The sequence below is a fragment of the Oncorhynchus masou genome, chromosome 15 (genome assembly GCF_036934945.1).
Source record: "Oncorhynchus masou masou isolate Uvic2021 chromosome 15, UVic_Omas_1.1, whole genome shotgun sequence".
Classification (NCBI taxonomy): Eukaryota; Metazoa; Chordata; class Actinopteri; order Salmoniformes; family Salmonidae; genus Oncorhynchus; species Oncorhynchus masou.
In genome coordinates, this window is record NC_088226.1 from 66,657,667 (window position 1) to 66,685,204 (window position 27,538).

General features: G+C 43.4%; 1 protein-coding gene across 1 annotated transcript in view; it reads left to right on the forward strand.

Moving 5' to 3' along the window:
* Positions 1-108: 108 nt before the first annotated feature.
* LOC135556907 (EGF-like repeat and discoidin I-like domain-containing protein 3) overlaps positions 109-27,538 on the forward strand; it is a 39,016-nt gene continuing 11,586 nt past the window's right edge. The window contains exons 1-5 of the mRNA XM_064990314.1: positions 109-306; positions 13,957-14,079; positions 14,647-14,778; positions 25,905-26,018; positions 26,521-26,702. Coding sequence (XP_064846386.1) covers positions 225-306; positions 13,957-14,079; positions 14,647-14,778; positions 25,905-26,018; positions 26,521-26,702 — 633 coding nt within the window. The 5' untranslated portion in view covers positions 109-224. The remainder of the gene's footprint in view (positions 307-13,956; positions 14,080-14,646; positions 14,779-25,904; positions 26,019-26,520; positions 26,703-27,538) is intronic.

Here is a 27,538-nt window from a genome sequence, read left to right on the forward strand (position 1 = left end):
GACGCCTGCTAGCGCTTATTGGGTGATTTCGTTTTCCATGGCCCGGTGCCCCGGGTGAGCGGTCCAGGGTCCTTAAATAAATGACCACCTACCCGGAGCACCGGGCCATGAAAAAATGAGCTCGCCCAATCTCATCACAAGCAACACTACACCGAGCAGCTGTGTTTTTGTCAGAGCTGAGGAGTCGTCCATACGTCCGCAAGAGTTAAAAGAAAGAGTCCACAATGAAGACCCAAACTTGTTTCGCCTTCTCCATACAACTATTTGCTCTTTATTTTCTGGTTGGTTCCATTTACATAGTGAATGGTAAGTATTTTTTGTTTGTTTATAGTTAACATTTATAATGCGTTTAGCATGCCGTGTTTCGGTTGACATCAGTCGATGGTGTCATGAGTGTTTTTCTTCGGAAAGTGGTGCAATTTATATATTTCGACAGTGTGTGGGTAAGAGGTAGACATTCCAAGCCTGGCATAAGTGGCAATACCAATTCAGTTCCTTTCCCAAAGTAACAACCGCGCATTCCTGTGTTGGGAATTGGAGAGTTATTTGAGTGAGTCATTGGAACACATTGCCGCATGGAATCGAGCACGTTTTGCCTTGAATATGTAAAAAATATATATATATTGCTTTATTTACTCTAACAATATGCAATGGACAGTTTTGAACACACTTGTTATTTACAGTAGTGGTTGGTTAAGTCTGACGTGGCTAATCTAATTTGTATCACTCCCGCGGTAGCAATTGTGCTTAAACCACTATCAACCAACTACTATTCTATGTAGCCTTTCTTGGTTACAGTTCCTCACAAACCAGGAAACCTATTCTGGATAGCTATTCAAAAAAATCTTAAGGCATGAGTAGTTAAGTATAAAAACATCCATTATGAAAGAACTCACACACCTAAGGGCATGATGTTCAAAGTGCTGCTCACAGTAGTGTCCATTATGTTTGTCCAACTCTCATCCGCATGTCGTTGGCAATGCTTTGTTTGCGCCCAGGAGATGAGGGCGACTAGAAAGGACATACAAGACTGTTGCCTTCATCCTCAATTTTCGTCAGAAAAGTGGACATTTTGTGATCAGCACTATCCTACTTTTCAGTTTGATATGCCTAAGCAATCGAGTCTCCGATTTCAAAGTTTATCTCACCATACAACTCTAGGCACAAGGACATATTTTAACAGTTTACACTGAACATTTTACAAAAACACATTTACTGGAAGAACTGAAAATTGAAAGTTTTCTTGAATTTGTCCACGTTTCCCAAAAACTCTTAACTATCTGCTGTTATTTAAGATGTCTGCAGAAAGAATGGGGTGTCAGCGACGACATGACACCCTGACTTTGAAAAAATCTCTTTTGGTTATTGAACTACAGTAAGTGAAGTGGCTTTACACCCGATAACTGAATGTCATTATGGGTCCCTGATCTGTACTACACAGACATGCATATAATTATGGAAATGAATGTCATTCTCTTCATGGTGATGTATTCTAAATAGGTTCTAACAGGTATAAATATGCAATATCCTCTTTTGCTTATTTGGGTTTTATTCTACACACGGACTAGACTAGGTGGTATACCGTATCCTGGGGTATTTGGTAAAAGCCAAGGGATGGTTTTTATTTATTTAATGCTGTCAACTATTTAAAAAAAAGTTTTTCAATAAATGTGAACATCTGTAGCTACTTTTAAAGTTAATACCTGCAGTTAACATGTGCAATACGTTTAGAGATAAAGCAGATTGAGTTCTTCATTACACATTATTTTACATTATAATGCAGTTGACAGTTGAGCCAGTCACGTGTTTGTTTGTAAATAGCACAACCGGAGAACGTGGGAGCTGGTGAGTCCATAGCGTTCTGTATATATCAGCTAGTTTATTTTTTTCTGTGTGGCCCCTTGGGAGGTGATGAAGTTACACACGTATACAATATATTACTAAACGTTTGCCATCAGATATCCTAGAATGGCTTTAATGCCAGAAGTCAAAGAGCTCTGGTTGAGTTCTGTACAGTTGCCATTTTTTCCCCTGTGCATCCTACTTTGTTTTTTCCCCCCCCTCGTCCGTTGTTCTCCCATCTGCTGCTGTTTCTTTAGGAAAAACTTTGAACTTTGCACAATTTCCCCTGTTCACTTGTAAATGTCCACACTCATCGACAATGACATTCGGTAGCTACTAGCTACGCTTGTATTACTGTATGAGCTGGATTTGCCTGTCTTTGCAATTAGTTTGTTAGTTTTTGCTCGTTAGTATTTAGCTAACAGCGTCTGTGATTTCATTGTTTGTGCTAATTTTGTTAGCATTCTGGTAAGAGGCCAAATGGACTTGTCTTGCGTTTTAGTGCCCCCTTGTGTGCTATGTTGGTAATACCGTAAATCCCAGGATGAGAGAAGGACGGTATGACAATATTAAAATCTGGATACCGCCCAAGCCTAACACTGACTATTCTTTTAATGACCTCTGCCCCCAAGCAAGACCAAATTTGGTTGGTCCAGACCGGATCAAATCTGAAACAATCATAGATGTAACTTGAATGAAAATGACTTTCTGACAATTAGAAATGTACAATATCTGAAAATGGAATTAGACTCTTGGATGAACATGGATGAACGCTTCACGGTAGCGTGTCTTTTCCGTTTGGTTTGTAGGTTACTGCTGCTTGTTTGGCCCCTTTGTGTCAAGTCACACCGGTTCAGTGACCTTGTGCAGAAAAGTAGTCCCATCACAACTATTTTCCCACTGATCTTTGTCGATAGCACCTGCTAAATTCTGTGCAGCAATGTTGAGAGCAGTAGCAGCACTTTTGCATATCTCCATGGCTAACGTTATCTTTCAAAAAAGCAGCGGCAGCAAGGATTATCTACACATACTGAGCAGCTCATGTTATAAACAGAAGCGTGCTACATGGCAGACTAATCCGAACTCATCTCTCAGCATGTCCAGCCCATTCATTATCTCAGCTAATCATGGCTAGCGGGAAGGTTCCTGTCTTTTTCTGTGGCTAAACCAATTAGGCTTGTAGTTTAATGATTTTATTTGTATTTACAGATGGCATACATGTTTGTTATTAAGCCACATTAAAGTTCACGTGTTCCAGAACGCATTTCTGCCAAAAACACATTTTGATTAAAAAACATTCAAATGTCTCCTGTGAAGGAGTGATGTGCGACATTCACCAAGCTTTTTGAAACGGGTCACACATTGGGTTTGCTTTTCTCAGATTTTAATTTAAGCTTTGGTTTAATACTACACACGTTTGTATAGACTGTATAATTTTTGCGAAATCCGCAAAACAATGGCCGCCCCCCCAGGTGCTTTTGTTTTGAGGAAATGAGCATCCAGCATCGTTGTAAAAAAAAAAAATAATCATAGTACTCTGCTGTGTTATTGTGCATGCAATGATGGGGGGGGGGGAACTGTTAGTTGTGTGAAGTAATGTCTTTGTAATATCGCAAATAGACGTGGCAGTTTCACCGCTACGGATTGCAGCTTTAAAGGAGAAAGTCCCTGACCTAAATTACAGTCACTCAATTCTCTTCTCAAGGGCATTAGACTAGCCACGGTAAATAGGTGTGGTGTCTGCAGCAACCCAAACATTGAGTCACTTCTCTGGATGTTGCCGGCAGAGGCAGACTTCAGAATTCAGCCCAAAAAATCTGGGAACTTCCTGCCACAAATGACCACTCCAAGCCATGCAGAAAGTATTCATCATACCCCTTGGCCTATTCCACATTTTATTGTTACAGCCTGAATTCAAAATCAATTCCATTATTGCACATGGGTAGCCTAGTGGTAAGTCACCATTGGCTTCATGGTGAAATCCCTGAGCGGTTTCCTTCCTCTCCGGCAACTGAATTAGGAAGGACGCCTGTATGTTTGTAGTGACTGGGGTTATTCATACACCATCCAAAGCGTAATTAATAACTTCACCATGCCCAAAGGCTTCTTCAGTGTCGTTTTTGTTTATCTTTACCCATCCACCGATTAGGTGCCCTTCTTTGCGAGGCATTGGAAAACCTCTCTGGTCTTTGTAGTTGAATCTGTGTTGAAATTCACTGCTTGACTGAGAGACCTTACAGACACTTGTATGTGTGGGGTACAGAGATGAGGTAGACACTATTATTGCACACAGTGAGTCCATGCAACTTGTTAAGAGCATTTTTACACCTGAACGTATTTATGCTTGCCATAACAAAGGGGTTGAATACTTACTGACTTATTTCAGCTTTTAATTTTTAATTAAATTGTAAACATTTCTAAAAACATAATTCCACCTCGACATTATGGGGTATTGTGTGGGTAGGCCAGTATATTTTTATTTTTTTTTAAGTCAGCCTGTAACAATATGTGGAAAAAGTCGAGGGGTGTGAATTCTTTCTGAAGGTACTATACCTGTCCCTACACTTTCCTTACTGAACCCTTTCCATGTTACTGAACCACCAGCAGCCCTGCTGCACCAGGGAGCCAAGGAAAGGCCACTGTTTTTGTCTTCATCTTGCCCCAGCAGTGTCATATAAAATGTCTACAAGACCAGGGAAGAACTGAAGGGTCTGGGAATGAAGGCATGGAGTTTGTTATAGGTAGCTTTGACTGGGAAGGCTCAGTGTAAGATTCAGTGCCTGATTTGACAGGAGCTGAGCTTTACTGGGCTGGCCTGGTTATGCATCTACAATAGTTGCTGCAAAGGACAATATCAGAGCCAGTATAGTTTGGGTTGGTTCTATGGTAGGAATCAGGGTCACTGGTCCCCTGTCTTCGGACTTGTGGGGAGGGAAGTGCAAAGCCATGTTGTGAGAAGAACTACGCATCAGCATGACACAAAACAAGACCACTCCAGTCAGCTGAGAGAGACGAGGCTAAATATAGCTGGACTGCAGGGCCAATTGCTCGATTTCTAGTGTGTGTTTGTCCTATGAACCATTCAAAAGGCTGCTGCCTGCCATAGCCCTTGCCATCTGCAGTGCCAGTATGGTCCAGCCTTTGGGGACCTGTCTCATTTTGTTCTGACGACTTTACTTTTAATGTCAACCGATTGGGTCTTATATTAATTTTGAATAACGACCGGCTAATGAATCTTTCATCGCAGTATGGAACATTCTAATTCGGGCTTCAATCATTGTCGCTCGTCCCACATTCCAATCTGCTGTGTTAAATATTTTAAACGCCATCCCATGATGTAGCCAAACTCCATTCAAACTTTGCTGTGTTTATTTTGTGGCCACCAATGAGGCTCACTTGATTAAAACCTTCCACAGTTGAGATGTTTTTTGCAAGATATGTTTCTGCTCGTTATACACCACACAGAAAAATGGTAGTCATGCAGAGACCGAAAGGTTGTTGATTGAATCTCCGAGCTGACAAGGTAAAAAACGGCCTTCTTTGGCAGAACAGATAACTCACTGATCCCCGGTACGCCATTATTGTAAGTAAGAATGTGTACTTAACGGACTTGCCTAGTTAAAATAATAATATACTAGTGTATTGCATGAAACTCATAGAAGCTACTGTAGCCTAAGTGCAGGTATATTCCCTTCTTTCATTGTGCTTTCTTCTTTGGTGCTTAATGAATATTGACCCCTCCCCCCCCGGTTCCCATTTGGCTCCTATGGCACTAAATCATTAGACTTTGGCTGGTGCTCTACATGTGGCAAATATCCTACAAATCACATTGGCTATGATGGCCTGTCTGTAAACTATCAACTGTGTCCAGTAGAAGCTCCCGCAAGCACACTTGCAACATTCTATAAAATATTCTGGGCACACAGTTACTTGCTCCAGTGAACTCGGGACAGACACAGCTGTAGGTTACTTGTGCAAGCGATTTAAAAAGTAGGGGCGGCAGGTAGCTTAGCGGTTAAGAGCTTTAGGCCAGTTACTAAAAGGTCACTGGTTCAAATCCCCGAGCTGACAAGGTGGAAAAAAAATCTCTTTGTCCTTGAGCAAAAGTCACTCTGGATAAGAACTTCTGCTAAATTAATCAAATGTGAAAACGTAATCGGTTATTTATGACGCATTACAAATATTTGTCCAATACATTGAGGAAATATTATCATTCTAACAGACTTTGTTACTTGCTGTTTGAGGTGAAGAAAAATTACATTGAGAAGCTCCACAGCTCATTATTGGTGGACTATCAGACATCCCTAAATGGGCACATTTATAGACCTACATGTGTGCCTAGGCCAGGTAGCCTAGGCCTACTTCTAGATGTGTAATTAGGTGTGCACCCTTACTCAACATTGACCCTTGTCGGTGCCTGTTGGTCACCCTTGTTGGTGCATGCCTGTTGGGTGACTCCTAATTTCCTGGAACTCTTAAACCCAAAACCTCAGATGGTCTCTATACAGGGAAATGTATTTCCTCCGACTATAACGGAGGAGGCGTTTACTTACATGGTCAACTCATGTCCTAACTCACATCCAATCTCTGTCTGTAGACCTGATTAGATGGCGAGTCATGTGGCTGAAGTCTTTCTGTGGTATTTGGACCCGCAGGGACATGGAAAGGCAGGTTTTCTTTTTGGATCAAGAAGGGGCTTAGATGGTGGCAGGGTGCATGGTAATGACCGCGGTCAGTTTGTTGGCACGGCAACATTTTAGAGAGTTTGAGGCCCCGATCTTGGTGGTAGAGAACTGTTTGTATTTTTAAGCCAATTAAATGCAATCCTACATATTCTGCCATGAAGCTGAGAGAACTTTGCAGTTTTAGAGGTCGTTTCCATTTTTTAAATTATTTTGTAAAAAATGTTTACACTGTTTGGACTTAGGCAACCCGAAAATACACTTAGGCGGGCCGCCCAAGAAATACAATGGCATAAAAATACCTGAAAGACTTGGGCTGTTACTCACTAGAGTTTTACAATAACAGTAACAAACTACCATGTGGGCCTGTCAACCCTGGCTGCCACACTGAGCTGAATGACTGGCTTATAATGAGGGGACATGCCTTCTCATACACCACTATGCTAAACATTAGGAACACCTTCGCAATGTTGAGTTGCACCCTGCCTTTTGCCCTCGGAACATCTTCAATTCATCGGAGCATGGACTCCACAAGGTGTCAAGCGTTCCACAGGGATGCTGGCCCATGTTGACTCCCACAGTTGGATGTCCTTTGGTTGGTGGACCATTTTTTGATACTCACGGAAAGCTCTTGTGTGGAAAAACCCAGCAGCATTGCAGTTCTTGAAACAAAGCTTGGAGCTTACTACCATACCCCGTTCAATGTTTTGTCTTGGCCATTCACCCTCTGAATGGCACACATACACAATCCATGTCTCAATTATCTCAATGCTTAAAAATCCTTCTTTAACCTGTCTCCTCCTCCTTCATCTACACTGATTGAAGTGGATTTAACAGGTGACATCAAAAAGAGATCATAGCTTTCACTTGAATTCACCTGGTCAGACATTCTTAATGTTTTGTCCACTCAGAGTATATCAAGTACACACTAGTTACATTTAGTGGCAGTAGTGGGGTCCTGGTGTGGTGGGATCCTGTTGTTAATGTGAGCCGAGGTCAACACTTAAAACCGCCACTGTAGACACGTATCAGGGCATGTTTATTCAACTGCTATTAACTCTTAATCATTGACCTCTTTTATATTCTCTCACAGAGACTGAATATTAATCGGCGAGGGTGATACAAGTGTCTCTAGCCTACAGTCTCCTCAGACTTAACACTTGACTCAAATTTCAGCTGTTGAGAGAGAGAGGGAGACTAATCTACCAGATCAGCTGATCAAATATGTCGATACCCCCGTTGCTGCCAATGAGTCAGCAAAGTGTTTCTAATCTCCACCCTATGCTCGGTCTCCATTTCATACTGAGGATAGAAAGATGAGGAATTGTTGTGGCTGGCCTCCCCATGAGTTGGGGCCAATTTCATTTCTTGTCCATTCAGGAAGTATACGGAAATTCCAATTCCATGACCAACTGCCGATGAGTCAGAAAATCCCTTATAAACTCCACCCTGCCTAAACTCCTTCTCCATTACTGAGGATAGAAAGATGATGAATTGCTGTGGCTGGACTCCCCATGCCTAAATAAAGGTTAAATACAAATACATCTTGAATACTTTTTGAATAGACACAAATGAGTGCACCACTAAGTTTTGTTTTATCAACAGATGGATTTAAAAAAAAAAATGTAAAGGCAGGAACGATTTGTGGAAGTGAAATGATTTCTCAATAAATGAAAGTGAAACCTGTGGCTTTCCTTATAGCCAAAGTTATCACTGAAATGTGTTGACAACATAGAAGGTAATAAACCACTTCCCTATTATCACTTGATGTTGGTTAGGTAGCTTCTGCAGAACAGCAATACTGAATGAGCTGTTTTTAATTGGAGAAGAACATGAGTTAAGTAGCTATTTTATGTCCCAGTGTGCTTATTTAGGCCATTTCCAGGGAGTCGTGGTGGTTAGACCACCGTTTTAAAGCTGCAACCACCTTGACAAATGTGTGTCTAATTGAATTTACTCACAGAAACCCAGTAAGTAGCACATGATCCACATTTCAGTTTTGAAGACCAGGGCTGTGTTCAGTAAGGCATGAAATGGAAGAGAACTCGGAAACTCCATTTTGTTTTCATTGCAAAACATTTTGCTTCGGTGTACCCTAATGAGTTTGACCGTCAGAACAATGGCCTTTCTTTCAACATGGGCTACATTTTGCTTGGCACTCAATGTTTTTCGAAAGGAGCGGTCTGCTGCGTAGCAGGAAGTAGGGCTGGGAATTGCCACGGACCTCATGCTACATTAATACCACGATACTTAGGTGCCGAGTTTTAATATTTTATGTGTATTGCGATTTGATGTTCCAAACATATTGCTCACCATATGTCTGCTGCAGAGGGACAAGAGAGCCATGACTAAAACACGTTTTGATCAGTCATGGAAATTAAAGGGCTGAAAACTCATTGGCTTCCTGTTTTGAAAATATTACTAACAACCTATGAAGGAAACCATTTTGGTACAGCCAATCAGTGCAAAAATATTTTTATGTTTTATCAAAACTAATATCCTGAGATAGAGATATATCTCTATCTATGTCTCTGTAGATTATCACTAGTAAGAAGAGGGTGGTTTCATTCCTTCCTAAAGATAAACAAACAGGAATATTGAGAAAGTGGTGTGGGTGCTGCCAAAGGTTTGCACCAGGGACTGAGACTCCGCTCTCAACAAGGCCATGACACTACTAAAACACTTGCTACCCCTGGGAAAGACATGTTGATGACTCGGTTTTGGGATACATCGCATAACAGTATGTTGGTAAAATGGATCATGCACAGCTATTCTGTATCTATTTCTATTAGCAGGTTTTTGCCAAATAGCGAAAGGCTACGTTGTGAAAAAGATGATGTCCTGTGTAAATTCCCTCTTTAAAAATGAAGATCTGACAAGAAAGACCAAAAGGTCTTGAACGATGGCCCCAATGATGTACAGTGACTTCAGAAAGTTTCCAGACCCTTTGACTTTTTACACATTTTGTTATGTTACAGCTTTATTATAAAATGGATTAAAAATATATATATAAACAATTCTCAGCAATGTACACACAATACCCCATAATGACAGTGAAAACAGGTTTTTAGAAATATTTGCTAATTTATTAAATATGTAAATAACACACTTTTTATAAAGATTCAGACCTTTTACTATGAGACTCAAAATTGAGCTCAGGTGCCTCCTGTTTCCATTGATCATCCTTGAAATCTTTCTAAAACTTGCTTGGAGTCCACCTGTGGTAATTTTAAATTGATTAGAAATGCACACACCACTCTATATAAGGTCCCACAGATGACAGTGCATGTCAGAGCGAAGACCAAGCCATGGGGTCAAAGGAATTGTCTGTAGAGGTCAGAGACAGGATTGTGTCAAGGCACAGATTTGGGGAAGGGCACCAAAACATTTCTGTAGCTTTGAAGATCCCCAAAAACAGTGGCCTCCATCATTTGGAAATGGAAGATGTTTGGAACCACCAAGACTCTTCCTAGAGCTGGCCAAACTGAGCAATCGGGGGAGAAGGGCCTTGGTCAGGGAGGTGACCAAGAACCCGATGGTCACTCTGACAGAGCCCCAGAGTTCCTCTGTGGAGATGGCTGCCCTTCTGGAAGGTTCTCTCATCTCTGCAGCACTCCACCAACCGGACCTTTATGGTAGAGTGGCCAGACGGAAGCCACTCCTCAGTTACAGGCACATGACCGCCTACTTGGAGTTTGTCAAAAGGCACCTAAAGGAAAGATTTTCTCCAGAGTGTTCAGGATTCTCTCCAACCTGCTCCAGAGTGTTCAGTACCTCAAACCGTGGTGAAAATTCTACTTCCAATAGGACAACAACCCTAAGCACACAATCAAGCCAACGCACGAGTGGCTTCGGGACAAGTCTCTGAATGTCCTTGAGTGGCTCAGACAGAGGCTAGACTTGAACCTGATCAAACATCTCTGGAGAGACCTGAAAATAGCTGTGCTGCCACACTCCCCATCCAACCTGACAGCTTGAGAGGATCTGCAGAGAATAATTTGAGAAACTCCCCAAATACAGGTATGCCAAGCTTGTAGCGTCATACCCAAGAAGACTGGATGCTGTTATCGCTGCCAAAGGTGCTTCAACAAAGTATTGAGTAAAGGGGCTGAATATTTATGTAAATGTGATATTTCTGTTTTTAATTTAATACATTGGCAAATTCAAAACCTTTTTGCTTTATCGTTATGAGGTATTGTGTGTAGATTGAGGGGGGAAACGTCAAGGGGTCTGAATACTTTCCGACGGCACCGTATGTAAACCCCGGATTGCTGATGAGAGGCTTTAAAGTCAACGGTCGGCCATATTGTCACTCCCCAGAAGAAGCAGTCCTTCATAGGAATTAATGGAGTTCTGCAGTTTTTTTTATTTTAAATGTTTCAAGGACAAAATTACATGTGTTGTAAAAGTTTTTGTTTTTAGTGGGGATGGTAACATTAGTACTTTCTAAAACATCTATATTTTAAGGAATTGTATGTTTGTGTATTTATATACACTGCTCAAAAAAGGGAACACTTAAACAACACAATGTAATTCCAAGTCAATCACACTTCTGTGAAATCAAACTGTCCACTTAGGAAGCAACACTGATTGACAATAAATGTCCTGTGCTGTTGTGCAAATGGAATAGACAACAGGTGGAAATTCTAGGCAATTAGCAAGACACCCCCAATAAAGGAGTGGTTCTGCAGGTGATAACCACAGACCACTTCTCAGTTCCTATGCTTCCTGGTTGATGTTTTGGTCACTTGAATGCTGGTGGTGCTTTCACTCTAGTGGTAGCATGAGACGGAGTCTACAACCCACACAAGTGGCTCAGGTAGTGCAGCTCATCCAGGATGGCACATCAATGCGAGCTGTGGCAAGAAGGTTTGCTGTGTCTGTCAGTGTAGTGTCCAGAGCATGGAGGCGCTACCAGGAGACAGGCCAGTACATCAGAAGACATGGAGGAGGCTGTTGGAGGGCAACAACCCAGCAGCACGACCGCTACCTCCGCCTTTGTGCAAGGAGGAGCACTGCCAGAGCCCTGCAAAATGACCTCCAGCAGGCCACAAATGTGCATGTGTCTGCTCAAACGGTCAGAAACAGACTCCATGAGGGTGGTATGAGGGCCCAACGTCCACAGGTGGGGGTTGTGCTTACAGCCCAACACCGTGCAGGACGTTTGGCATTTGTCAGAGAACACCAAGATTGGCAAATTCGCCATTGGCGCCCTGTGCTCTTCACAGATGAAAGCAGGTTCACACTGAGCACATGTGACAGAGTCTGGAGACTCCGTGGAGAACGTTCTGCTGCCTGCAACATCCTCCAGCATGACCTGTTTGGCGGTGGGTCAGTCATGGTGTGGCATTTCTTTGGGGGGGCCGCACAGCCCTCCATGTGCTCGCCAGAGGTAGCCTGACTGCCATCAGGTACCGAGATTAGAGCCTCAGACGCCTTGTGAGACCATATGCTGGTGCGGTTGGCCCTGGGTTCCTCCTAATGCAAGACAATGCTAGACGTCATGTGGCTGGAGTGTGTCAGCAGTTCCTGCAAGAGGAAGGCATTGATGCTATGGACTGGCACGCCCGTTCCCCAGACCTGAATCCATTGAGCACATCTGGGACATCATGTCTCGCTCCATCCACCAACGCCACGTTGCACCACAGACTGTCCAGGAGTTGGTGGATGCTTTAGTCCAGGTCTGGGAGGAGATCCTTCAGGCAACCATCCGCCACCTCATCAGGAGCATGCCCAGGCGTTGTAGGGAGGTCATACAGGCACGTGGAGGCCACACACACTACTGAGCCTCATTTTGACTTGTTTTAAGGACATTCCATCAAAGTTGGATCAGCCTGTAGTGTGGTTTTTCCACTTTAATTTTGAGTGTGACTCCAAATCCAGACCTCCATGGGTTGATAAATTTGATTTCCATTGATAATTTGTGTGATTTTGTTGTCAGCACATTCAACTACGTAAAGAAAAAAGTATTTAATGAGAATGTTTCATTCATTCAGATCTAGGATGTGTTATTTTAGTGTTCCCTTTATTTTTTTGAGCAGTGTATATATATTTTTATGTTTTGCACACACAAAATATATTAAGTATTCGTCAATGTCTAACAGAATAAACGTGGCAAAAACAAATGTAGACAATGTTTTTATAGCTTATTTTTTTACAATGGTTGGGGAGTGCCAAGATGGAGGTGTGGTGGCTTCAAAACAGCACCCCTTGTTAATCATCTTGTGTGTATCTCTCACTCTCTGTCATTGGATGGCCTTTTGAGTACTTTGAAAAGGCATCCTTCCTTCCTTGAAGATTTCCGATCTAAATTGGTTGGTTTGGGGAAGGCAATTTAGGTGGCAGGTTTTCTTTATCCGATCGAAATCAAACACTTCTAATCTGTGATTGGCTCGAGGGAACTGTACTGAAACCACCTTTTTTATATAGTCTGTTCCCAAAACAGGATATGAAGACGTAAGCTCCACTGGCACAGGTTAGACCCTGTTCACCCTGGATAAACTTGCCCAGAGGTTGTGGTGTGTTTGGATGCCAGAGTAGGAGAAGGAGGGGAGACACTTTGAGTCTCACCAATGTGCCATCATTTTTCACCATGGCCTTGTGGGGTCTGCAGACCCCCTAATTCAAAGCAATCGGTTCACATAGTCCACAGCGATCAGTTGGCAGTTCACAGCTATTATTCCCCACTTCCTTCACAAATAACTCTTCCACTTGTCAGTTCATTCTAAATTTAGACTTTCTCCAGTCTAATCTAACATCAGCATTAAGTACAAATTCCCCCACATGGCTTCCTTTTCCCCTAGTGGCATTGTTTTTCCTCTTGTAAGAAATATAGGCTATAGGGAGTTTCCACCATGCCTACACCAATCCAATGGTTTCTGTGGGGGGGAGGAGTGTACAAGTGCACACTTCAGGAGAAAGTAGAGATTATTGGGAGGTACGGTCTGAATTCCTCCCCCCCCCCCCCCCATGAGCCTCATGCCAAAAGCTTGAAACACTGTGGGCTAACTGACCAGGCTGGAGCCAGACGCACTAGTCACTGGAAACCTCCAGTATCTGTGTGTCTTGAAACGCTGTGTCAGCAGACTAGCGCAATCAGACAAGCCACTCATGACAGTCAGTGCTGTGTCATCTCTTATCCAAATCAAGTCCACTGGCCTAATAGGAGTAGACAATGTGGTAGGTGTCAAAGTGTGTTGTTCACTCTATTACTGAGTCACCAGGAAATGCCAGGCCTCTTTGTAGGAATTACAAGGCAACAAAACATTTTCACGATTTAAAAACAGTGTCAATGCTGATCTGTGTGCCACTACGCAGTAAACGATTGAATACATTGTTGAATAACCTATTTCCTTTTTAACCTTTTTTTGGAAAGAGGGTCTTCTGACTTAGGCTTCCTGGTTAAATATTGGTCACTGTTCCTCTCTCCCAGGTGACTACTGTGAGATAAATGTCTGCAGTAATGGGGGGAGCTGTGTGACTGGCCCCAGATCCTCCTTCATCTGTATCTGCCCCGATGGCTATACTGGGGACACGTGCAATGACACCGAGACTGGTAAGGACAACGGAGCAATATATCTGCCCAAAAGCATCCATTTTAAAAATGTATTTTTAAAAATGTAACGTGGCAAGTCAGTTAACAACATTCATATTGACAATGATTGCCTACCGGGGAACAGTGGGTTAATTGCCTTGTTCAGGGGCAGAATGACAGATTTTTACCTTGTCTGCTCGGGGATTCGATCCAGCAACCTTTCGGTTACTTACCCAATGCTCTAAGCACTAGGCTGCCTGCTGGCCCATTATAGTTAGGTATTTTAATTAGTATCATGTATAGTTATAAGGAGTCCCAAGCTGTTATGAAGGCCTATAGCAAGTCTTTCTAAAGCACTATGGGTGAGTTGAGGGTTCATTTTAAGGTGTTACTCCGACAGATGGTACATGGGCAGTGTTAGAGGAAGATTCTGAGAGTCTGTCTCTGTACTACAAGGTATTGCCCTAATGCTATTCTTCCCTATTCTCCTCTCTTTGACCCAAGTCGTTGCTGTAGAAAGAGAACGTGATCGCGGTCCCACCTACCTGGTACAATGAGAGTTAATAATAAGTTCTATTTGCTTCCCAGGGCCCTGCAACCCAAACCCCTGCAAGAACGATGCCTTCTGTGATGTGACTGGCCAGAAACGCAGAGGGGACGTCTTCAGCGAGTACATCTGCAAGTGCCAGGATGGCTTTGATGGAGTCCACTGCCAGAACAGTAAGAGTCAGCTGCCAGGGCTGTAGGAGTCAGCTGCCAGGGCTGTAGGAGTCAGCTGCCAGGGCTGTAGGAGTCAGCTGCCAGGGCTGTAGGAGTCAGCTGCCAGGGCTGTAGGAGTCAGCTGCCAGGGCTGTAGGAGTCAGCTGCCAGGGCTGTAGGAGTCAGCTGCCAGGGCTGTAGGAGTCAGCTGCCAGGGCTGTAGGAGTCAGCTGCCAGGGCTGTAGGAGTCAGCTGCCAGGGCTGTAGGAGTCGCTCAACGTTTACATTCAAATAGAATCTATTGGTCAAGCTGTTGAGTATGGAAGCATATGGCTGCCAATGGTTGAATTGATTAACTTTGCATGAGGATGCAATGTTGTTATCTATTCTAGGCAGAATGGTGGGTTATCCATATTGACATACAATCCAATTTGAAACATATCAAACTTTGATTTAAAAAGTGGATTTAAAACTGACACGTCAACACACTCAAACTTGGTGCACTCACAAGAACTAGTGGATCTCATTGGACGACCGGGCCAGTCACTTTTCAGTGCATTTTTTTGCGGTTCAGTTCATCACTTACCTGCTGTCGCGGTCTACCATTGAAGAATACACGCGGAAAAGTCATGCTACTTGTATTTGAGCAATATGATTGGCCGTTCAAACACCACCACGCTCCTGCAAGTCATAACTTCTGCAGCAGTAGCCAACATGAGTTGATGCCTTCACACAGCACACGCGAGCTGTCCAAAGCAAAAAGAAGTGCCCATCAATCTACTATTTTCTTTTTCAGGAAAGTGATATACAAAAGTGAACCTTCAATAGTGAAAATACTAGCAATATCCTGGCTACTGTTGATAGTCTGCTAAAAGATGGCTACAAAAAGACACCTAGCATTTGTCTTCCCTAGCCTACTGGAGCCATGACGTCTGTCTTTTGAAACATTTGTCTTAAAGGGGCAACGTCCTATTTTGAGAAATCCTAGCAAGAAACGAATGTATGCAATTAATACAATGTAATTCTAAAGAATAGAGTAATGACTTACATTGCTAACTTATATTACACAGCTTTTTAATACATATCATAATTACCAAATGTAGCCTATTAATAGCTGAATATAGAGAGAAAGAATGGCAACCCATAGGGCCTATGTCCACTGGGCCAGATGGGTTACCAGGACGTGTACTCAAAGCATGCGTGGACCAACTGGTAAGTGTCTTCACTGACATTTCCAACCTCTCCCTGACCGAGTCTGTAATACCAACATGTTTCAAGCAGACCACCATTGTCCCAGTGCCCAAGAAAGCGATGGTAACCTGCCTAAATGACTACCGCCCTGTAGCACTCATGTCGGTAGCCATGAAGTGCTTTGAAAGGCTGGTCATGGCTCACATCAACACCATCCTCCCGGACACCCTAGACCCACTCCAATTCATCGACGGGGCTGTAGTGGAGCGGGTCTAGAGTTTCAAGTGTCTTGGTGTCCACATCACCAATGAACTAACATGGTCCAAACACACCTAGACAGTTGTGAAGAGGGCACGACATAACCTTTTCTCCCTCAGGATACTGAAAAGACTTGGCATGGGTCCCCAGATCCTACAAAGGATTCTACTGCTGCACCATCGAGCAACCTGACCCGGTTGATTCACCGCCTGGTATGGCAACTGCTCAGCAACAGACCTTAAGGAGCTACAGAGGGTAGTGCCAACGGCCCAGTACATCACTGGGGCCAAGCTTCCTGCCATCCAGGACCTATATAATAGGTGGTGTCAGAGACTCCAGTCACCCAAGTTTTATAGACTGTTTTTTCCCAGCTACCGCACGGCAAGCGGTACCCGAGCGCCCAAGTCTAGGACCAAAAGGCTCCTCAACAGCTTCTACCCCCAAGCCGTAAGACTGCTGAACAATTTAATAAAATCGCCACCGGACAATTTACACCCCCCCCGCTACTCAATGTTTATCTATGCATAGTCACTTCACCCCCACCTACATGTACAAATGAACTCAACTAACCTGTACCTCCGCACACTGACTCGGTACCGGTGCCCCCTGTATATAGCCTCGTTATTCTTATTGTGTTACTTTTTATTATTACTTTTAATTTGTCTACTTGGTAAATATATTCTTAACTCTTCTTGAACTGCACTGTTGGTTAAGGGCTTGTAAGTAAGCATTTCACGGTAAAGTCTACACTTGTTGTATTCAGCATTTCACGGTAAAGTCTACACTTGTTGTATTCGGCGCATGTGATAAAGTTTGATTTGAAGAAAACCAGTTCTTCTGACCTGGTGTTGATACAAAAAAACTGTTCTTCTGGCATGGTGTTGATGTCGAGGCGGCGGTAGGGGGTCGAGTCGGCGGCAGGGGGCCGAGGTAGTGGGTCGAGTCGGCGGCAGGGGGCCGAGGTAGTGGGTCGAGTCGGCGGCAGGGGGCCGAGGTAGGGGGTCGAGTCGGCGGCAGGGGGCCGAGGTAGGGGGCAGGGGGCCCAGGCGGCGGGAGGGGGCCCAGGCGGCGGTAAGTGGGTTTTTCAACCCAAGCAGCTGTTGTCCTTACGGGAGCATCTCTCCGGATATGGCAAGGTTCAACTTCCAGCTGGCAGCATACGCTTGGCCCCCGAGCAGCCTAAAGCACTGCACATAAGAGGGAGATGGTGACTGTGTGCTGCTATGTGCTGCTATGTAACAGATAAATGGAGCAACCAAAAATATGGGAAAAGTTCATTTAGTTTGGAAGGAATCGTATACATGCACTTTCCCAAATGTATGGCTTAAAAAAACAAATCAAGGTAAAATGTTTTAAATTATGCATGGTGAACATTATTAGGTCTACAGATTAAAAAGTGGTTGACTATGACAAACACAATGATGCAATGTGTTGAGCTATCCATGGTTTGTCGGTAATTAGGTGTTTGTGTGAGAGAATATGTGTGACCGAAAAACAACCAGAAATCTGCCTGCCACTCACAGAGGTGCCTCAACCACACAGGATATGGCTAGTCTGAAGTGGACAGGTTAAACTCTGCACCCCCATTTCTGTGACCCAAATGCTCTATTTACAGTCATTTCTGCTAGCATTCTGTGTACAGTAGATTCTGGTAGCCACACTGCTCTGTTTACAGTAGTTTCTGGAACCACACTTGCTCTGTTTACAGTTTCTGCTAGCCACACTTGCTCTGTTTACAGTAGTTTCTGGTAGCTACGCGTCATTGCCATTGTTACTTTGTTTACTTCATTTAGCAGATGCTCTTATCCAGAGCGCCTTACAGTAGTGAGGAAATACATTTGAATTGTAATAGTTATTTTGTACTGGTCCCCTCTAGGAATTGAACCCACAACCCTGGCGCTGCAAGTGCTATGCTCTATCAACTGAGCTGCACGGGACCTTATGAATGTTCTACAGGCGCCGCAGCCATCCATAGTTGGGCCCAAAAGTTTGCCATCAAAATCATCAAAATCATTGTAAATCTTATTTAGCTAGCTAACGTTATTATGGTCTCCCCTCAAATCTTATTTAGCAGAACGTTAATGTTCCCCTCAAATTTATTTAGCCAGCACAGTTGGTCTCCCCTCAAATCTTATTTAGCTAGCTAACGTTATAGTATGGTCTCCCCTCAAATCTTATTTAGCTAGCTAACGTTATAGTATGGTCTCCCCTCAAATCTTATTTAGCTAGCTAACGTTATAATATGGTCTCCCCTCAAATCTTATTTAGCTAGCTAACGTTATAGTATGGTCTCCCCTCAAATCTTATTTAGCTAGCTATGGTCTCCCCTCAAATCTTATTTAGCTAGCTAACGTTATAGTATGGTCTCCCCTCAAATCTTATTTAGCTAGCTAACGTTATAGTATGGTCTCCCCTCAAATCTTATTTAGCTAGCTAACGTTATACTGCATATAGTCAACCTGGTGACATCAAAGTAATGCCAAAAGGTTTTCCTGCTTATTATTTATATGTCCTTTTATTTCCTAGCCACTGTAATGCACTTTTTATGGAATCTTCATCAGCGCACATTTTGACAAAGCATTGAGTAGAATGTTCCATGGGCATTGTGACAAAACGTGCAACCCATGAAATGGTCCCCTTCAGGCAGGGAATGTACTTTTTTCCTCTTGTTCTCGGTTTGGATCCAGGCGCTTTGCTCCTACATGTTCGGTCCTTCTGCTAGCTGATGCTGCCCGTGGGGCAGAGGGACACGCACAGAGAGGACTGCAGTTGTCAGCACTATTTATCCCTTTTATCTGCAGAGTCGTCCACAGCAGCGTGTCACAGAAACTAGAAACAGTCCCATCATGTCAACAACACTTATCAGTTTTCCCCCTCCCTCCTCACACCAAAGTGAATCTTCTGTGGTACTGCCTACTGGGCAACATGCAGTTCAATCTGTCAGTTCTGATTTCTTCTTCATTTTTCAGCCAGGGACAACATTCTATGCATACTCCTGAATGTTCATGCCCCTGTTTATGCCATAAATAATGTAAAGGTTCACGGCAATGTTTATCCATGTGCACCACAAAAGAGTACTTAACCAAGTTCTGACTCCTTAGTACATTACCCACCTCCCAGAAAAGACAAGCTAAAGCGCCAGCTAGCTTTTTACGCTAATTAAATGTTTTTGTGAGGACTGTAAAGATCATTCATTTGGCTGCAGATGTATGTGAGGTTCCTTGGGCTTGTCTTTCTCTGCCTCAACTTCTCATTTCGATCTCCTGATGCCTGTTTTTTTTATTTATTTTTTAACATTTTTGTATTGCTCAGTAATTGTGTGTATTGGGGAAGGTGTTTTGTGTGTGTGCTAGAAAGAGTGTGTGTGGGCAGTGAGTGAGTCGCATCCTCGGCAGCTCCTACAGGCATTGGGTCCGAGTGTGTGGTGGGAACAAGGCAACCGAGGCTCTGTGAAGGTAAGGCTCTTCGAAAGCAACCAACCCGGAGGCGTACAGCAGTAGCAAAGTCTTCCCTGCTGTTTAAACAGGTTGACATCCTCACACTCATACACACACTGGCATACACAAACATGGCAAACCCCACCGTACACGCAAACCGGACTCTCTCATGCTCATCCAGCCAATGGAAAGTGGTCACGAACGCAGCACTCCCAAGACGTCAGCTGCCCTGTTGCCGGGGTAAAGAGGGAAGCGGAGGCAGAAAAGTGAATGAAGTCTCTGCCTTGACAATGTCACAGCCTTCGCTCAGGTCTGACGCCAAGCACTTCTACCGGCCGTGTGAAATTGGCCTGAAAGCTTCAATGGGGAGGCAGTGGCCAATACTGAAAGCCGTGTCTGACGCTGTTTACTCACTTTAGTATCGGCACCTAAATCAGATTAGACGACTGCAGCTGAGACTGAAGTGGTCTCAAGAACTTCGACGTTAAACTGGTGATCACCTCTGATTTATTCTGTGTTTGGTTATTTTGAGATGTTTGTCAACAGATTATTGTGTGTGTCGGTAATTAGGGGTTTGGATTTGTGTGTGTGTGAGAGAGTGGGAATATATGCCTGCCACTCATTTCTGGTTGTTTTAGGAGGTGCCTCAACCACACACAGTATGTGGCTAGTCTAAAGTGGACAGATTAAGTTCTGCACCCCCTGGGGAGGTCTGTGGGTGTTTGCATTTTTTGTGATTCAAATACTTTGTTTAGTAGTTTCTGCAAGTCACACTGTTCTGTTTACAGTCGTTTCTGGTTGCCTTTCAGCAGGGGAGGCCATTTTCCTAAATTGGTCATGGAAAGGAATTTGCTAACACTAGGTCAGTTCAGGTCAGTTGCACTAAGCATCAACACAATTCCTTTTCAGTTGCTATAATGTTTTTGTAATGCTCTGTCACACAGTGTTGTTTATGGTCGGACCACCTACAATATTACGGTCATATAATTACTTATAGAACCCTGTAACCCTGAATTATAGGATCTCTGTGACCTACAATATACTGTCAAATCTCAATGTTTTATTTTTAGGATAAAAAAAAATAAAAAAAAACCCTCAGTCATAACGCAAAACACATGGCCTCACACCACGGTTAGGCAAAGTCTGGAGCCAGGGCTATTCTAGGAGTTTCTTTTTGGTCCTCTGAGGTCTTTTGCCAGTACCCAAAAGGCTTTGACAAAGCAAATTACAACTTCATATACTTTAATTTGGCGGTTGTGTGGCTAGACTTGGCTGTGCATACTACCAGTGGGACACCCCCTAGTTGTGCCCCCATGCCAGGAACTTGAACCGTTGGGATTGGATAAAGCACTGTCCCTGTCATTTTGTTTTGGTCAACAGCTGAGGGATGGTGTTGGAGAATTGAGCACACTCTGTTGATGTAATAAGCTCATGAGGAATTTATAAGTTTGATTCTTGAAGAATATATGGCTTTTATATCATGAATTTTACACGTCACAAAATGAATGTACAAATCCCAGATTTCCCCGTTTTAAAAAAATACAGATGGCCAGTTTAACCCGGCCAGTTTAACCTGCGAGCATAGGATCACATAAGCAAGCCATGACTCAGGGACCTCCATAACACCAAAGGAATAGACCACCATAACACTAAAGGAATAGACCACCGCAACACTAAAGGAATAGACCTCCGCAACACTAAAGGAATAGACCACCGCAACACTAAAGGAATAGACCACCGCAACACTAAAGGAATAGACCTCCGCAACACTAAAGGAATAGACCTCCGCAACACTAAAGGAATAGACCACCGCAACACTAAAGGAATAGACCACCGCAACACTAAAGGAATAGACCTCCGCAACACTAAAGGAATAGACCTCCGCAACACTAAAGGAATAGACCTCCGCAACACTAAAGGAATAGACCTCCGCAACACTAAAGGAATAGACCTCCGCAACACTAAAGGAATAGACCACCGCAACACTAAAGGAATAGACCTCCGCAACACTAAAGGAATAGACCTCCGCACTAAAGGAATAGACCTCCGAACACTAAAGGAATAGACCACCGCAACACTAAAGGAATAGACCACCGCAACACTAAAGGAATAGACCTCCGCAACACTAAAGGAATAGACCTCCGCAACACTAAAGGAATAGACCTCCGCAACACTAAAGGAATAGACCTCCGCAACACTAAAGGAATAGACCTCCGCAACACTAAAGGAATAGACCACCGCAACACTAAAGGAATAGACCTCCGCAACACTAAAGGAATAGACCTCCGCAACACTAAAGGAATAGACCACCGCAACACTAAAGGAATAGACCTCCGCAACACTAAAGGAATAGACCACCGCAACACTAAAGGAATAGACCACCGCAACACTAAAGGAATAGACCACCGCAACACTAAAGGAATAGACCTCCGCAACACTAAAGGAATAGACCACCGCAACACTAAAGGAATAGACCTCCGCAACACTAAAGGAATAGACCTGTGCTCCTCTATCATTTTCAAATCAAACAATACATTTGACTTTGGTAAAAACAATCTCACTACATAACAACAACAAAATGAGAAACTGGGTCAATTTAAGATTGCATAGTTCTATTCACAATACAGGTGAATGCGTATTCAATAGGAGTGTGTGTGTGTGTGTGCGCGTCGCGTTACTGAACTTGTTTTGGCTAGTTTGAGAAATGAGAAAGCATGGCTATGGCTTTCTCGGTCCATAAACATGCAGGAAGTTGTGGCTAAACCAATTGCCAACCTTTTCTATTTAGGCATTTTAAAACACTTCCTACTTTCTCTGTTATGACAATCCATCTAATCTGACTATCAACTGTCAATTTTAGGGACACGATTGCTGCTTGTCAGATCAACAACCAGTAAATAGCTAACGTTACACTGCAAGTCAGATGGCTCGTTGATGGAAAGAGAGTGCATGTTCAAAATTATAACAAGCTAACGTTAGCTAGCTACGTTGGATATTTTAGCTCCTATCTGATATCTTAGCACCGTGTTTATCTAGCCAGCTAGCTAGCTTTGGAGCTAATGTAGCGAGCTAGCTAACACCAAAGATGAAAGGGTTAGTTATCGTAATCTTTAGTCCAGTTTCTGCTGTTCACCGGGTGTGCTCTCTCCCTCTACCTCCCTCTACCTCTGAACGCTCGGCTATGACAAGCCAACTGACATTTACTCCTGAGGTAATGCTCATATTCAAAGAGGAGACTGTAATTTTGCTTTCGAATGGTCATGATCTTGGAAGAAGTTCATATATTCATCACTGCTGAAGTGAAGGACATCCTCACTTGGGGAATGAAACTTTTTAGTTAGCATTTACGACAGTATCAAAAATGTTTTGATTTTTGTTTTTACTCTCCTCAATCTGGTTGGAAAAGTAGGCTGATTGAGCAAAAGCGAGGGCTTTTCAATATTGCACTCTACTGTCTTTCCAAGCTTGCCGGAAGACTTCCAGTTTGGTGGAGCGCCATTTTATTTCCAATTTGTCTGGGAGCTTGCGTCAGGGCTCGGGTGTCTTCTGTATACCAGGGAGCTATTTTTTTTCTTGTGTCAATTTTTTGTTGTTTTTAACAATTTTACATTTTACGCAACATTAACTGATTTTTGTACTCCGATGTCCTTGGGTAGGCGGAGGGAGTCCGGAAGGTCATCTAGGTGTATTTCTTTTGTCAGAATTTATTGCGCACCTTTTGAATCCTTGGTTTGGGTCTGAGCAAATTATGTGTTTGCAAATGTACTGAGATGGTGGTCCGATGGTGCAGGATTCTGAGGTAAATTATTTTGATCTACAATATCTATTCCGTGGGACAAAACTAGAGCCAGGGTATGATTGTGGCAATGAGTAAGTCCAGAGACATGTTGGACTAATCACACAGTCCATGATGACCCCGAAAAACACTTTTGGAGTGTGTCTGTGGACTTCTATTGAAATTAGCTGTCAAATGTTAGCAACACCTCTGCCTTTGCGGGATGAGCGAGGGGATATGGTCACTAGTGTAACCAGGAGGAGAGGCCTTATTAAACACAGTAAATTCATCAGGCTTGAACTATGACTGCCTTGGAAGTGAGTTATTTAACATTAAGTAGTCCTATTTAGAGATGTGCGGTATTATTACGATCTTTTTCAATAATGACTGTAATTCAGTAGGTCTTTAATTCCAGTGAGATTGCTAAGGCGAACACCACCATGTTTTACTCCACTACATTCCTCCCATACATTTTCCCTGACACCCAAAAGCACTTGGTACGTTATAAATGCTCAGGCATGACAGCAATATGCTCCAGTACACACACATGTCAATATAACACATTGTCAACCCTACTGCCTCTGTGGCAAACTCCACCGTCGCTGGACCAGACACTGGCGAGTTGCGGTTTTGTCTCACCAGAGGTGATGTTTGGATTCACGTTTATTGTCGAAGGAATGACTCTTACACCGAGGCCTGTACTCCGGAGCAGGATGGAGGTGGAGGGTCCGTCATGGTCTGGGGCGGTGTGTCACAGCATCATCGGACTGAGCTTGTTGTCTTTGAAGGCAAATCTCAACACTGTGCGTTACAGGGAAGACATCCTCCTCACTCATGTGGTCCACTTCCTGCGGGCTCATCCTGACATGAACCTCCAGCATGACAATGCCACCAGCCATACTGCTCGTTCTGTGAGTGATTTCCTGCAAGACAGGAATGTCAGTGTTCTGCCACGGCCAGTGACGAGCCCGAATCTCAATCCCATTGCGCATGTCTGGGACCTGTTGGATTGGAGGGTGAGGGCTAGGGCCATTTCCCCCCCCCCCCAGAAATGTCCAGGTGCCTTGGTAGAAGAGCGGGGTAACATCTCTCAGCAAGAACCAAAAAATCTGGTGCAGTCCATGAGGAGGATATGCCCTGCAGAACTTAATGCAGCTGGTGGCCACATCAGATACTGACTGTTACCTTTTGACCCCCCCCCCCCATTTGTTCATGGACACATTATTCAATTTCTGTTAGTCACATGTCTGTGGAACTTGTTCAGTTTATGTCTCAGTTGCTGAATCATATGTTCATACAAATATTTACATGTGTTAAGTTGAGAGTGAGGATCTTTTTTTGGGAGGGGGTTTATAAGCAAACCAAGCATGACAATTGCGTACTTTTCCCACGACTGTACTTAAATACGTATTAAACCAGACACTTTTCGACGTTTACTCAAGTAGTATTTTACTGGGTGACTTTCACTTTTACTTGAGTAATTTTCTATTAAGATATCTATACTTTTACTCCAGTATGGCAACTTTTTTCACCACTGGTTATGAGTAACAGTGTGTATTTATTATGGATCCCCATTATGGCAGCAGCTACACTTCCTGGGGTCCGGCAAAATTGTGTGTGTGCCTCACTCACTCGTGGGTGCCTGCCTGGCACAGAATCACACTCTTCACTGATGGCTACTAGTGAGATTTGGGTCATATTCTACACAGATATGGTAAACATGTTGTCTGAAACAGCTCCCTATGTAGTGCGCTACTTTTGACCAGAGCCCTATGGGGAATAGGGTGCTATGTAGTGCACTACTGGCTACCATTTCGGGGACACACACACAGTCAATCGAGAGCCGTGTTCAAAGGAAGTTTAATCAAATCTTACGGGCGAGAGATTCAAAAGTGTGTGTTCTCATTCCATTTTTCTGAATACACTCTGTCCTCCTAGGGTGCAGCCCGTTGCCAAGCGCCCTCTCTAAAACATACACTTCCGGTTGTATACTGTTGGAAAGCGTGCCATCTAGGGATATTTCAGGGAGTTGCATAGATTTGGACCACACAACTGCTCATCTGAGCCAATTCGGCTGTTGTTCAGATAGGTCTTTGCTTTTATTAATACATTTATCAGGTTTAGAACATATTATTTTTCTCCATCTAATGACTGCATCTCAGTGCTTGAAACGTCAATTCAGACCCTGTTTCGATTCCAGGCTGTATCAAAACCGGCCATGATTTGGAGTCCCATAGGGTTGCGCACAATTGTCCCAGCATCGTTAGGGTTTGGTAGGCCGTCAATGTAAATAAGAATGTGTTCTCAACTGACTTGCCTAGTTAAATAAAGGTTAAATAACTAAAAAAATATATATATTTTAGATTCAGGAAAAGCGTATGTTGGAATTGGAGTACTTATTCTGTCCTTATCTTACTCATACTTGATTCTGTTCTGTTGATTGTACATATGAAATGCCTGATGGTGATCATGATGTCTCTCTCCAGATGTGAATGACTGTGCCAACCAGCCGTGCCAAAACGGTGGCTCCTGTAGGGACCTGAATGGAGACTTCAACTGCCGCTGTCCGTCCCCCTACGTGGGCAAGCACTGCCAACTGCGTGAGTACCATTCGCTATCTCACACGCGCACACACACACACTGGTTCTCTGTTAGCTGCAATCTGCCATGTTATTTCTAAGTGCAATAAAATGCATTAGCTTGAATGTGATTAAGAAATACATTAATGTAAGGTAGTTAATGTAATTTGGGGGACTGTCCAAAGCTGGCCTAGGTTTTTATTTATTTTTTATTTTAAGTTAAATTTATGTTCTTTAGGGAAAGAGTTGGGATGCTTTAGATGGATGGTCAATATTTTTGTCCGTCAGCCTGAATTATGGCTGTGTGGGACAGCGGTAGGAGCTACTGTAGTTCAGTCAGTGGACTACGCATGGGCTGGAAGCAGTCTGCATGATTTTGTGGGGCGTGTATGTGTCCATACTGTATGAAATAATAAACCAGACTATCTTAAGTATATGTTACCTTTTTTTAAGTTTCTCTTTCTATTGCATCTGAGTGCATCTGTCTTGTCTGTCTGTCTGTCTGTGTCTGTCCGTCACTCAGGTTGTATCTCTCTGTTGGGAATGGAGGGCGGAGGCATTGCCGAGTCTCAGATCTCGGCCTCGTCGGTGCACTACGGATTCCTGGGCCTGCAGCGCTGGGGGTCTGAGCTGGCACGCCTCAACAACAAGGGCCTGGTTAACGCCTGGACCTCAGCCTCCTATGACAGGAACCCCTGGATTGAGGTCAGTACGGTACAACAGTCAGGTTCCAATACCACTGTCTGGCTCGTGTTCTTTAAGCATAAAAACAGAAGAAAACTGACTGAAGCCAAGAGACTACCTGGTGTTGTATAATGAGAAAGGCTTTTTCTCTGCTTTGCAAATTGTGATAATAATCTGGTGCAGTTCCTAATGAACATGATCTAGTCTAGCAGGATATCTCCATAGTAAAGTATATCTTATCTACTGTTCTAGTCTAGCAGGATGTCTCCATAGTAAAGTATATCTTATCTACTGTTCTAGTCTAGCAGGATGTCTCCATCGTAAAGTATATCTTATCTACTGTTCTAGTCTAGCAGGGTATCTCTCCCTTACCCTGCTAGACTAGCTCAGTAGATATCTCTCCCTTATCTACTGATCTAGTCGAGCAGGGTATCTCTCCCTTATCTACTGAGCTAGTCTAGCAGGGTATCTCTCCCTTACCCTGCTCGACTAGATCAGATAAGGAGAGATAGATCAGTAGATAAGGGAGAGATATCCTGCTAGACTAGATCAGTAGATATCTCTCCCTTATCTACTGATCTAGTCGAGCAGGGTATCTCTCCCTTATCTACTGATCTAGTCTAGCAGGGTATCTCTCCCTTATCTACTGATCTAGTTTAGCAGGGTATCTCTCCCTTATCTACTGATCTAGTCGAGCATGGTATCTCTCCCTTATCTACTGATCTAGTCTAGCAGGGCAAGGAAGAGACACTTTGGAGGAAAGGTCAAAGCAATATATTGTGGCTGCCAACAAGGGAATAACTTCCCCCGGTCTGTTTGTTTCCATATCAGTGCAGATAAGACTTGGACATACTTTT